At 44.6% G+C, this 13,137-nt stretch overlaps 2 protein-coding genes across 2 annotated transcripts in view; both read right to left on the minus strand.

The window, feature by feature from the left end:
- The window catches only part of CEMIP (cell migration inducing hyaluronidase 1), a 170,601-nt gene that overhangs the window by 110,591 nt on the left and 46,873 nt on the right, over positions 1 to 13,137 (minus strand). The gene's annotated exons all lie outside the window — the stretch shown is intronic.
- Positions 1 to 13,137, minus strand: part of LOC118093031 (inactive cell surface hyaluronidase CEMIP2) — an 89,746-nt gene that overhangs the window by 20,884 nt on the left and 55,725 nt on the right. The window contains exon 19 of the mRNA XM_060282754.1: positions 4,250 to 4,432. Coding sequence (XP_060138737.1) covers positions 4,250 to 4,432 — 183 coding nt within the window. The remainder of the gene's footprint in view (positions 1 to 4,249; positions 4,433 to 13,137) is intronic.

The following is a 13,137-nucleotide window of genomic DNA, read 5'->3' on the forward strand; positions in this document are numbered from 1 at the left end:
GAATCTGGTTTGTTGCATCATCTTGAACCTAGGCATCATCCTTAGTGAGTTCATGGTAGAAGCAAAATTAAAAGCCAGAGACTTCCCAGTTTGAAACTCCTTCTCTTAGCTATACATAGGAGGAAGCTTCCTTCCCTATAGACCAGCCTAGGGATTAAGATCAGCAGTAACAACCTCCTGGGAGTTCATGGTGGAGGGCAGAGCACACAGCAGCTTATGCCAGGGCCTTCTCAGTGATGGCTCCAAAAATGTGGCACTCCCTCCTCATAGAGGGACACCTGGCACCACCTCTTTTCGGCTCCTGCTGGCTGCTGAAGATGCACCTCTTTATCTTGACCCTTAAAAATCAAAGAATTGATTTCAGTGTCTTTACTGTAATTTGTTGTATGGGCGGCTGTTTTGGGGGTTATGGCTGGGATTTGTGTTTTGTTTTTATGTACTATAACCCGCCATGAGACCTTTTGGTGAAGGATGATAATGATAATTTAATACTATTTTTTTTATTAAAAAAATCAATTATTAATTTACAGCAATTAATAGTGTTATCAATTATTACCATGCATTAAGAGGTACCTGAAAAAGTGAGAGGAAGATTCACTCTCAACATAAGCTACCAAAAAAAAAAATCTCACTTGGTTCTGTTAATCTTAAAAAAAAACAACACCCAGCAGAAATGTGCTGCTACTTAGTAAACTTGCTGAACCCTGGGATTCCATTCAGGTCACAGCCAAAATAAAATAATAATAATAATCAAATCCATGTGCTGAGCTCTAAAGGACAATAGATGACACGTCCTCATAAATAACTGCAACTAGTAAAACCCGCATGCTGGTAAACAGCAAGTTTACATAATTTGGGATAACACGACGTACAGTTCTACAAGGAAGGACCAGGAAAAAGCAAGCATTTCCCAATTCTCATTGTGAAAGGCGCAGGTACAAGAGAGCCCTTTCCGATCTGGGACACACATTCACTCCAAGCCTTGACGGGTCAATGGTGTCGTGTCTAAACATAGAACTCGAGGTTCTATTTTTAACTCGGCATTCATAAATCGATCGCAGCCTCCGTGGTCGGAGTGAAGCAATGCAGATGCAGAAAATACATTTTTGAACACAGTGTACATTTCTCCTTAAGAAAAGAAACCCAAAACCATACTTCAGCAGATGCTTCTACTGTCTCCCCTCCAGTCACAGTGGGCTTAAAAATAAAAAATTTAACTACAAGCATGTGGTTTACACTGTCGACCAAACACATGTAGCTGTTACTATTATTAGTAAGCTTCTTTATTATTGATACCAGAGAAGCACCAAAAGTTCATAACTGAGCTTGGGGACACATAAATATGCACATGTGCAGCACATAGGCCATGATAGCACTGGGGCCGTACAGAAAGCACAGTAACTCTGTGGTACATCACATGCTATGGATACAGGTTCAGTCCCCAGCATCTCCAGATAAGCATGGAAGAAATCCCTGTTTGGCAGCCTCTGTGTGGACAGTACTGAGGCAGGCAGACTAATGGTCTGACTCGGCATAAGCCACCTTAGTGTGTCCTATGCTAGCCCAGAGCTAATACAGGCTTATTAGCAGAGTAACTACTAATCCAGGGGTCAGCAAAATTTTTCAGCAGGGGGCCAGTCCACTGTCCCTCAGATCTTGTGGAGGGCCGGACTATATTTTGAAAGGAAAAAAAAAGAACGAATTCCTATGCCCCATAAATAACCCAGAGATGCATTTTAAATAAAAGGACACATTCTACTCATGTAAAAACACGCTGCTTCCCGGACCGTCCGCGGGCCGGATTGAGAAAGCGATGGACTGGATCCGGCCCCCATGCCTTAGTTTGCCTACCCATGTACTAAGCCTTATTGCTTGCACCATCACTAAGACAGTTTTAATATATATTAAAAACATGATCTTCTGTTACACTTTAGCATGGAGAAGAATAAGCTCCCAGCCTACACAAAATGCATGGCTTTTAATGTTTTGAGTTACCGGGGAAGGTCAAGTGAGACCCTCCTGAAAGCTGGGGGAATGCTAAGTAAACTTCCCTCTAAAGCAGGCATCCCCAAACTTCGGCCCTCCAGATGTTTTGGACTACAATTCCCATCATCCCTGACCACTGGTCCTGTTAGCTAGGGATCATGTGAGTTGTAGGCCAAAACATCTGGAGGGCTGCAGTTTGGGGATGCCTGCTCTAAAGCAATAAGTCCCCAGTTCAAATTTCATCTCTGCCATGAACTCAGTAATAGATTTAGGCAAGCCCTCTCTGCTTCAGTTCCATCCCCAAACTCTGCAATATGGAAAATAATATTTTTGTTTTACCTTACGCAGTAGCTGTAAGGATTGCAACGAGACTATGCATGCGAAATACTCTAGACCAGGCACCCCCAAACTGCGGCCCTCCAGATGTTTTGGCCTACAACTCCCATGATCCCTAGCTAACAGGACCAGTGGCTGGGGAAGATGGGAATTGTAGTCCAAAACATCTGGAGGGCCAAAGTCTGGGGGTGCCTGCTCTAAACGCTTTGATGGACTATACAAATGCTCAATATTATCATTATCACCCTAATTCTGTCCAATGGCGTGCGTGCACGCACACATGCACACACACATTAAACATGGATTTGTTATACTCTGAATGGATCCGCTGAAATGAATGGGACCTAAATTAGTCAAATCCATTAATGTCACTGGGTCTTCTCAAGAGCATGACGAATATCAAATACAACCCAAAGCATACAAAACAGCAAAAAGAGATACTTAATTCATTGTTATGCTTAAATATATTCAGCATACCAAAAGCAAGGGGACTATTAACGGCTAAGGAAAAAGTAGAAAATGTAGTGGTAGGGTTCAAATGTTTTCAATAAACTTTAGATTGAAAAATGGACAGGAGACTGGAAAGATTAGGCACCCCACATCAGATTCAATATACTCAAAGTGGTGATGGTCACCTGCTTAAATAAATAAACAGCATTCAAAGCGAGTAAGACAAAGGAACATGGCTAAACCACTGAGCCATCCAAATCAGTATTGTCTACACTGACTACCAGCAGCTGCCCAGGGGTTCAGACCTACCTGGAGATGTTCAGGGACTAAGCCAGAGACCTTCTGCCTTCCAGGAAACTGCTCTACCAATGAACTACAGCCCTTCTGGTCATATTCATGGAGCATAAGGCTGTTAATGGAACCTCCATTTTCAGATGAAGTGCACTTCTGAATATCAGATGCTGGGGAACAGCAGCAGGAAAAGGCAAGCCGCATTCATGTTTTGCTGGTGGACTTCCTACAGGTGACTGCTTGGCCAATGTGGAAAGAAGGATGCTAAATGAGATAAAGCTTTCTGGTGTCTATGTATTTGGCTCTTTTAAACTTTATCAGACACACAAGCAAATAGGTGCCATTCATTTCTATGGGGAGGAAGTAAAGTATTCCACTCTGAAGCAGAACCTTCTTCTAAACACCCACATCTCCAAATGCAGCTTCTGGGATGGGGAGAAGAAATTGCAACCCTAAGGCTCCCTACAAAACAGAGACATCTGACGTCTGTATTTAGGAGAAGGGGTAGCAAGGGAGATTTGGAATGGAATAGCTGGCACTGCACTTTACAAATCTGCTGAGTGTTCTGGGCTTCCAGCGCAGCGGGGATTTATCTGCTACAAACAGATTCTCCACCAACGCAAATGGAGAGGACCGCCCATGCAGGAGTTCTTGACACACAGGGCTGTGGATCAGGACACTTCAGCATGAAAGCATTGTGGGGGAATAGGGCACACAAGCTTGCCTGTGAACCATGGCACATTGGCGGTAGAGATTGACCTGACACATTTGTGCTCTTTAGGAAAAGGAAAAGGCAACGGCATGGTGGTAGAGCTTTGCATGTAAAAGGTTCTCTGGCAACTCCAGGTAGGAGCGGCAGAGCTCCTATCTGAAACCTTGGAGAGTCACTCTAGACCAGGCACCCCCAAACTGCGGCCCTCCAGATGTTTTGGCCTACAACTCCCATGATCCCTAGCTAACAGGACCAGTGGTCAGGGATGGTGGGAATTGTAGTCCAAAACATCTGGAGGGCTGAAGTTAGGGGGTGCCTGCTCTAGACAGTACTGAGCTAGGTGGACTAACGGGCTGACTCTCTTCTTTATGTTTTCTCAGATGACAAGGATTAGGTGTATGCAATACAGGTCTTTGTGACTCACCGGCAGCACAAACGGCAAAGGAAAAGCGCCAGGTAGACAGGATCACTCACCCTGATGCATTGTCGAAGTAAAAGAGCCGTTCATCAGTCCCATTCAACACGGTATGGTGGGATGAGGCTGCCTGGTAGTGCATTACGCTGTGCGCTCGCCCCGTCTGCCGCTGGTAAATGTCCCCCACAACAGTGAACACCGTTCCCTTTGGGTAACACAAAGCAACATGGAGCCAGTCTCCCCTGACGGCAAAAGAAAGGAAGGTTAAACATGCACACCGGAGAAAGCATTCCTCATCTTTCAAGAAACTGGCTCCAAGCTGAGAGATCTATCTTTGGAGTGGGGGTGGACCATGAATGTGCCTTGCAATCCCCAACCCAGCCCTTTCTCTTGCACGCCACGGAAGATTCACATCTGCTGCTGGTTATTATTACTGGACTGGCAGAACATCCAGGGAAGCTGAAAGGAAAAGGCGCCTCTGCATCTTCAGGCGCCTGGATTAGGCCTCAGACAGTTGCCTCAGGACTGCTTTGCAATGACTGGCGTCTCATAAATTGTGACGAGCAAATAGATTTGTTATGAGAACTGAGCGTCTGGGAGCATCGGGGAAGAGGCCTTCGCTCAGTGGTAGATCACCCGCTTTGAATGCAGGTAGAGCTGGGAGAGAAGCCTGTCTTGAAACCCTGAAGAAATGCTGGGCATCAGGGTAGACAATTCTGAGCTGCAGTCTGACGCAGTAGAAGGCAGCTTCCTATGTTCCTAAGCCTCCAATAGATATTTCCTCCACCTACCACCTTCATGAAAGAAGGTTGCAGGTGGGAAAGTCCCCCATGTTGTTAACAATAATGTGGTGGATTCAGTTTAGTGGGCCTGTGAAACTCCCTATCAACTGAGATTAGACAGGTACCCTCCTTGCTGAAGTTCAGGTACATGGCTAATACTTTCTTGTACAAGCAGGCATTTAAAGGCAGTGTTATCATTTTTTTCCTGGGGCTTTTTTTTTATGCACCCCACTTAGAAATCTGAATGATTCAAGCAGCATATTAATATGTTAAATACATATACCCTGTAAAATTCAAATACAAAACCCAATGCCCTGCAAATGAAAAAGATTGCCTCTCAGGAATAAGTGCTTTCAGCCAGCCTTCTCTTCATGCTAGCTTTCCAACTACATGGACATCGTTTTGGAGAATCCACCAGGCGTGGTGTCATCCACAAAATATTGTGGCATAAGCCTTTTTGCTTTTGTTAGGACCATCTGAAAGCTCTGTGGTTTAAGGACAAGGCACATGATTTGGATAAAAGCTCACAAAACACTGGAACAAAATGTACGATGGTGAATGTGTCATGGCACTCTTCACGGTTAGCGTTCAAATAGGCCTCAGTTCAATTTACCACGAAGCCACAAGTGGTTTCAAACGTCACCTTCCTCATTCATATATAAACTTCTGTCTCCCAAAATGGCAGCCATCTTTCTGATTAAAGCCATACAAGGAGAGACAGAGAAGATCAACCTTGAGGCCCTACACTCCTGTTCATCCTCTCTGTATTAGTTTCAGCATCACCATGGTTACACAGGCAAGCAAGGTGTAAACCCTATATTAAGCCAGGGCCAACAACCAAGCTATGAAAGCAAACGCAGCTCAGAGAAAACTCAAAACAGTGAAACCTTCCCAACAAATGTCTTCCTGGAATTCATGCAACCTGAAGAAGTCTTGCCAGAAAGAACATGTTCTGGCCTGGTCACAATTTTATTATTGGGTTTTTTAAAAAAAGAGGCACAAACCAAGATCACTTGGGTAGTTTCGTCTTGACCCATATTCCATTTTCAAAAACTGTGACTCACTGATTCTATGTGTGAATTCTGGTTTACAGAGACAGAGGGGGAAATGTCACACTGCTGTTTTGCCTTAATGATACATTCTTCTCCCAAAATTCATATGTTTCACCAATTGCCTCTTTGGAGAATCTGTATTTTTCAGTATACGGTCCTATTTTGGTGCTCCTATTTCGACTTTGGGGGAAATGTTTTTAAAACTTTGTGAGTGGTGGGATTAGACCAACAGCTTTTTTGTAGATGTACATGTGTGTACACCCCTCTTCACATTTAGGCAATCCAATAAGGCTCACATGTGCATTGCAATATATGAATGCTTATTCATTCAAGTGCCCCTTAGTGGGGGACACTACCACCCCCCCCGGACTTAGTGTCCCTATTCTGGGGCATTATGGGAAAACAAAATGGAGGTTAACAGACTCGGCCACCCAGCATGGAGAGTCCAGGGCAAGTGTCTTACATTTTCCTTGCTGAAGTGAGGCTTAAACTTTTTGTTATTTACTCAATTTCTTAGTTGCTTGCTACATGAAGGCTCCATATATGTGTACGTCATGCGTTTAAATCGCATTCCCCAAAAAAGAATACTGGGAACTGCAGTTTGTTAAGGGCCCTGGGAAATGTAGCTCTGTGTAGGGTAAACTCCAGTTCTGATTTTTACTATTTTTAAGCGGGCAAGGGGGGTGCTTTAAATGTATGGTGTGTACACAACCAAGAGTCTCTAAATGACTTACAAAATGTGGTGGTTGTTATTAAGCATAACATAAAATTGGTGGGAATTGTTGTTATCGGCAGCAGAATAAGAACACAGGAAGAGCCTGTTGGATCAGGCCAACAGCTCATCCATCCCAGCCTTTTCACAATGGCCACCCAGATCCCTGTGGAAAATCTGAAAGTAAGACCCAAGCATCATTGCGCTCTCCCCGCCTGCGATTTCCAGCAGCTAGCATTCAGACGCATTACTGGCTCTGACCATGGAGGCGAAATATAGTGCAGGACCCATCAGATCACTGGGGGGAAAAATACACCAGACTCGGCACACAGCATCTGTGGGCAACTGTTGTGGTGCCTGCATGGTCCAGCCTGGAGGCCTTCTGTATTAGATGGATGGGTCTCAGCGCTTCTCCAGTTTTAATTATCCACAGTGCTCCCAATGGACGTAGCACTGCTTCAAGGCACCGTGGAACATTTAAACAGTTTCAAGTGGCCTGGCATCCGCTGCAATATTGCAACCGCCCACCAAAACCTGCCCAACTACATTCAGAGCCACCAGGAGCAAAGAGGGCTTCCTGAAGCCTACAGCTGGCCTCGTCACCAACCCTGTCTCTGTGTACTAGATGGAATATTGCTGCATCTAATGGAAAATATGCTCTCTTTTGCAAGCCTCCCTCATATTAATTTTTGTTAAAAACAACAACACCCCAGCAGAAAAGCAGCAGATCTTAGTAAGAGACTGCCAGAATTCAAATAAACAAAGGGAAGGGGGCATAATTTGCTCAACATGTAGCACAAAGCCGTCTTACCTCTCTACCCCATACAGTACTTTCCTTGCCAAAATATCCATTATTGTGGGGTCATTCTCTGTGCATATTTGGGCTGCTTCTTCTCCACCCCCCTTTTTTGTACACCACCACTTACTATTTCTAAAATTGGTCATGAAAAACAGTCTCAAAATCAAACCCCCCGCCCATGGTCAGCTAACTCACTTTGGCCAAACAGCTTGTAACAATCGCAATGGGAAATGTGTCCAGAGATTCTTCACTCAGCTGTTGTTATACCCCACTCTTCCACGTTCTGTACAGATTCTATTTTTATTTAACACTTCTCCTTTGGATGGCAACATCCAAAATGTTGTAATGCTGCAAAGCTACTGCCAAATTCCCTGAACTTGAGAACGTTACGGTAGTCCTAGCTTCAGGAACTCACTGAGCTTAAGACAACGCAACTTAGGGGGAAAAAGCCTTTCTAAAAAACAACAAGGGAATGGAATGAAATGGAGTCATTCTCCAAAAGAAAGAAAAGAACAGAGCAATTGCGTCTGCAAATTTCTCCATTTGCAGTAAATTCACAACCGAAATGGCTTTTTTTTAAAAACGAACAAATACCTAGGGGGCACTGTTTGCTGCAATGGACAACAGAAGGTCTATGAATCTGAATTTGGTTTCCAAAGCCTAGAACAACTTGTCCTTAATTCTTTCTCCCTTGTAAAATATGATAGATCTGTTGACCTACTACGCAGTATGATGGAAAATCCAGGAATCAAACAGATCACGAAGGCCTGACTGGCACTTCCCCTGCTTCTAATGCAGCCTAAATTCATGTTTCGTACTCTTTGTGTTTCCAAACTCATATTCGTTTGCCTCAATTTGTTTGAAAACAGAGGTGGCCAGTAATTCAGGACTGGGAGTTGTTAGTCGCAGAGTTACAATTTGCAGAGTGGTTTAACAATCCATCCCTCTACTCAAGGAACTCAGGAATTGCAGCTCTGTGCAGGGGAAAGGGGATGTTCTAACAAGTCTCAGCACCTTACCTTCCAAGTCCCGGACTGCAGAATCCGGGACCGGCAGCCGTGTGACACCGAAAGTTGTGTTGACGTAACTTCCGGTGTCGCTTTGCCCTTCTATGGGCACCAAAAATGGCCGCTGCCGACACCGGAAGTCACGTCTATGCACTTCCGGACATGCGTAGATGCGACTTTTAAAGCCGGCGGCGGCCATTTTTGGTGCCCATTGAAGGGCAAACCGGAAAGGAAAAAAATGGCCGCCGGCAGGAGAAAATAATGGAGAAAAACGGGAGACGAAGTGATACGGGGGACCACCGGGAAAAGGTAAGTAAAAACGGGGGGTTTCCCGGGGGAAACGGGGTACTTGGCAGCTATGCTCAGCACCCCTAGCAAACTGGAGGAAACCCAAGACTGTTGAAGTAGTGTGATACTGCTCTAAATGTATAGTGCAGATGGAGCCTAACTTAGGTCCATTAATTTCAAGGCATCTGCTCTGAATAAACAGTAATTGGGAGGCAACCCTCAGGCAGTAGACTGCATGAGGCGTCCACTGCACTTCCAAAGGAAAACATTATTATTATTATTATTATTATTATTATTATTATTATTATTATTATACTGGGGAACTGGGCAGAAAATTGCCAGCAATTAAGAGGATTTATCCAGGAGTATGTGACAAGATTGCCGGGGTTTTTCCCCCCATACTCGCTTCATTCCTACACCTTTAAACAGCCGCCTGACTAATAGAAGGCTTTCCCCATCACATTGCCATGGCCAAAAAAGCCTTACCACCAAGACGTCTGCCTGAATGTCAGCTGTTAAAGGCACATGAGCAAGGCCAGAAGTTTTCAAAGAAAGGTGGCAAAGCATATTAGTAACCAAAAGACAGATTGTCTGTTCAAGTTGATGGCGTGTCCACTGAAATGAAACTAAACTTAAGTAGAAATGAAGCAAAGATAAGGAAATATATCTGTTTACTGTCTGTTCTAGCAATATGGTGCAGTTCACTTGGCCATCAGGGTTTTGTTTTCTTTGGCTTTTTATTATCAGAAACATATTTGCTTCTCTGCCTTCCATTCCAAATATTTGCCTTTGAAGAAGCAAGGCTGAATATTAACCTCTGCAAAGTTACTGAATAGCACGGCAACATGAAGCATCTCCAAAAGTGGTGTTAAACTTTGAAAAAACTCCAGTGGCAGGAATTTCAACTCCACAGGTTCTCTCCCAGCACCACTGCCATACAACAATCCAAACAGTGTGCTTCAGATATTATAGATGTAGATGTAGACGATATATAGATATATATATAGATAGATAGATAGCTCTGTTTACATCCTCCTGGTAATGACTGACAAGTTAGACCTAGTGGCTGTTTTGTGGTGTCTTTTTTTAATTGCAGTGTAGACATTTGCAGGGTTTGGCATGCCTGGGTGAAACACACACACCTGGTGGTGTAATGCAAAAAAAAAAAAAGCTCTCTTTGGAAGGAAGCACAAAAAGGTTGTAATAGTCAAGAGCAGTGATGCTCAAGGATTTCATCATGGCATTTTAAAGCAAACCAACCCAACTTCCCAAAGCAACTCATGAATTGGAACGCAGGTGTCCTTGAGTCCTTGCTTCAAAAACTGTGCCAAACATGCATAGGAAAAACATGAGCATATTTCAGGATAAAAATCAAATGCAAACAAAAATGTGCATTTTGTGAGAGGGAAATGTGTTTAAAATCATGCAAATCTCTATCTGGTGAGGGTTTTTTTTAACGGAGAGTTGATACAAAAATGGGATGGAATGGATTGATGAATACATGTAAAATCAACATGCACCAGAAATAGACTGGTCCATCTGCATCCCTAAGGAGGAGACAGACCCAACCATAGATTCCTCAGAGGTTTGCTGACAGCAGTATGAGAACCAAGAATTGCTTATGGTGTGAATGCTTGGGTAAGTCCCCCATACTATGGACTTCTAAAGGTTTCATACCGGTTGAACTTGGATTTCTTTCCCTCAGAGAGGAAGGAGCCTCTCTAGAAAGAATCCTGGGGAAAATCAGGTCTGGATTTTTGGCAGGAGCTCACACCACATTCAGTTTAGCAAAGGGTGCATAGAATTTTCAAGTGGGGAAAGTCCTGAGGGATTGGGAATGACTGTCATGCCAATCTAATGAATTTACACACAGAGAATAGGTACAGAGTTGCCTAAAGGTCTTGTGGTGGTAGCTCTTCAGATAGAATTGGGCCAATTATTCACTCACTTCAAGGTCTGGTAACCTGGTCCTGCTGAATTTGAGGACCCTCCAGCACATAGCTGTCAACTTTCGGATTTGAAAATAAGAGATCAGCAGCCTCACCCGTCCATTTTCGGATTTGAAAATAATGGACCAGCAGCCTCACCTGTCCCAGGGACAGTCTACGGCAGGTATCCCCAAACTGCGGCCCTCCAGATGTTTTGGCCTACAACTCCCATGATCCCTAGTGGTCAAGGATGATGGGAATTGTAGTCCAAAACATCTGGAGGGCCGAAGTTTGGGGGTGCCTTTTCTATGGTATATCTAACAATCCAGGATAGCAGCAGGAAATGGCGCTGGAATAAGGGAATTTCCAGCAAAAGGGGGGGGGGTTGACAGCTATGCTGCAGCAACTCATCCTATCTGGACAACTACTTCAAAGTCCAGCCGATGACAATAGGAAAGAGAGAAACCACAGTACCTATCACAAGCACAGGACATTTGCCCCACAGCATCTCTCCTACTTTCTTCTCTTTTTTTTGTCCACCTCTAGCCAATACAGTATAGAAATCATTGCTGCTGTTCACATCTGCTGTCAAGAATACTGCTGCCCAGAGAACCACAATATATTATTTTGAGGCAATAAGGGAGATCAGCAGCTGACGCGCACTTTCCCAAACTGACCTCTATCCCCACTCCAATGGGGATGCTACCAGAAGTGAAGGGGGAAGGATTCACTTTGAGATATCAATTAAATGTGAGAATCAGCCCTATACATTTTGTATAGGCAATTATAGTTGCAACTGGCACATGCTGACGATACAACAGAGTGTAACCCCAAAGACCTAGTTTTTAACCAAGATTGACAAAGCTGTAGCTCAGCAATGGATCTTCTGCTTTGCTGGCAGAAGGTTCCAGGTCCAATCCCTGACTTCTCCAGTTAGGAACAGGAGAGACCCAGGTCTAGAACCCTTGAGAGCTGCAGCTGGTCAGTGAAGACCGGAGATGAGGTTAACTTTTGCACCCATAGAGGATTGTCTTTCTTCATGGGCAACCTTCCAGAGGCAACAAATGGGCAGAGCAAAGAACATGACTCTGTTCTGTAGGCTATGCGTCAGCCATGTGAACGCAGAGGTTTCTTTCTACAATATAAACACTCCACATCCCTCCAGGAAACCAAGAGACATCATCGAGTTCAAGAGCACTTGCAAAAGCACTTCAAGAGGGTGTGGAGTGGGGCTGGGCCCAGGGGCGAGTCCTGAGTGCCAGACATGGTAGCCTGCATTTGACCTCCAAGTCTAAGGTCTCTCTCTCTACTGAGCTAGATGGACCACTGGTCTGACTTGGTATATAAGGGAGCTTCCTAGGTTCCTAAGCAATAGAGGGTCACTACTGCTAAACCTCTCAGTTGCATCCTTTGCCATTGCTTCCACATCAGCTAGGAAAAGCAGGTCTGATAATTCTGCCCGCAATGGAAGAGGCCAAGCAAAGGGCTTTCAGAAAGAACTTCGGTGTAGGTCATTTTAGGTGGAACCATCAGCTGAAACACTAATTGGAATCCTAATTGCAGAGCGCATCAAAACACTCAGCTGCTGATAGTTCTTAAGCTTGCCAAGAGGTTTCTCTGCCCTCCCACCCTCCTCCTCCTCCTCCTCCTCCTCATTTACCCCTCTCCTACCATCTGTAAACACAGAGATGATTGCTCACGAGCCAGGGTGGAGAGAAATAAAATAATTATAGGAGCCGGGCATGTTTGCTACAGGCTTGTTCAAGCCTGGTCTATTATCATCTCTTTCCCCCTGGAACACATCACTGGCAAAGAATTTAATCACCGCATGATTAACAGCTTAGAAAGCAAGAAATAACAACACTTTAAAAGGAGGGTGTGATCAACAGAGGCGAGTGGGACACGTGTTCATGAAGAGTGAGCAAGCAGCAGCATTGGCAAAGGCGGAATGAGGCATTCAGCAGATGTGCATGAGTCGGGGAACATGCCCCAGACCACAGCTTCTTCCTGCAAATGCCAGGCCTGAGCTGCGGGCAGAGGTTGATTTAAGCACCCAGCTTCGCACACAGCATTTCAAATTGCACCTACCAAGCAGCCACCCACTCTGCTCTGATGTGATGTGATGCAGCAGCTAAAAAAGCCAATGCAATTCTGGGCTGCATCAATAGGAGTATAGCGTCTAGATCATGGGAAGTAATAGTATTCTGTATTCTGCTCTGGTCAGACCTCACCTGGAGTACTGTGTCCAGTTCTGGGCACCACAGTTCAAGAAGGATACTGATAAGCTGGAACTTGTCCAGAGGGGGGCAACCAAAATGGTCAAAGGCCTGGAAACGATGCCTTATGAGGAACGGCTTAGGGAGCTGGGTATGTTTAGCC

The sequence above is a fragment of the Zootoca vivipara genome, chromosome 14, assembly GCF_963506605.1.
Source record: "Zootoca vivipara chromosome 14, rZooViv1.1, whole genome shotgun sequence".
Classification (NCBI taxonomy): domain Eukaryota; kingdom Metazoa; phylum Chordata; class Lepidosauria; order Squamata; family Lacertidae; genus Zootoca; species Zootoca vivipara.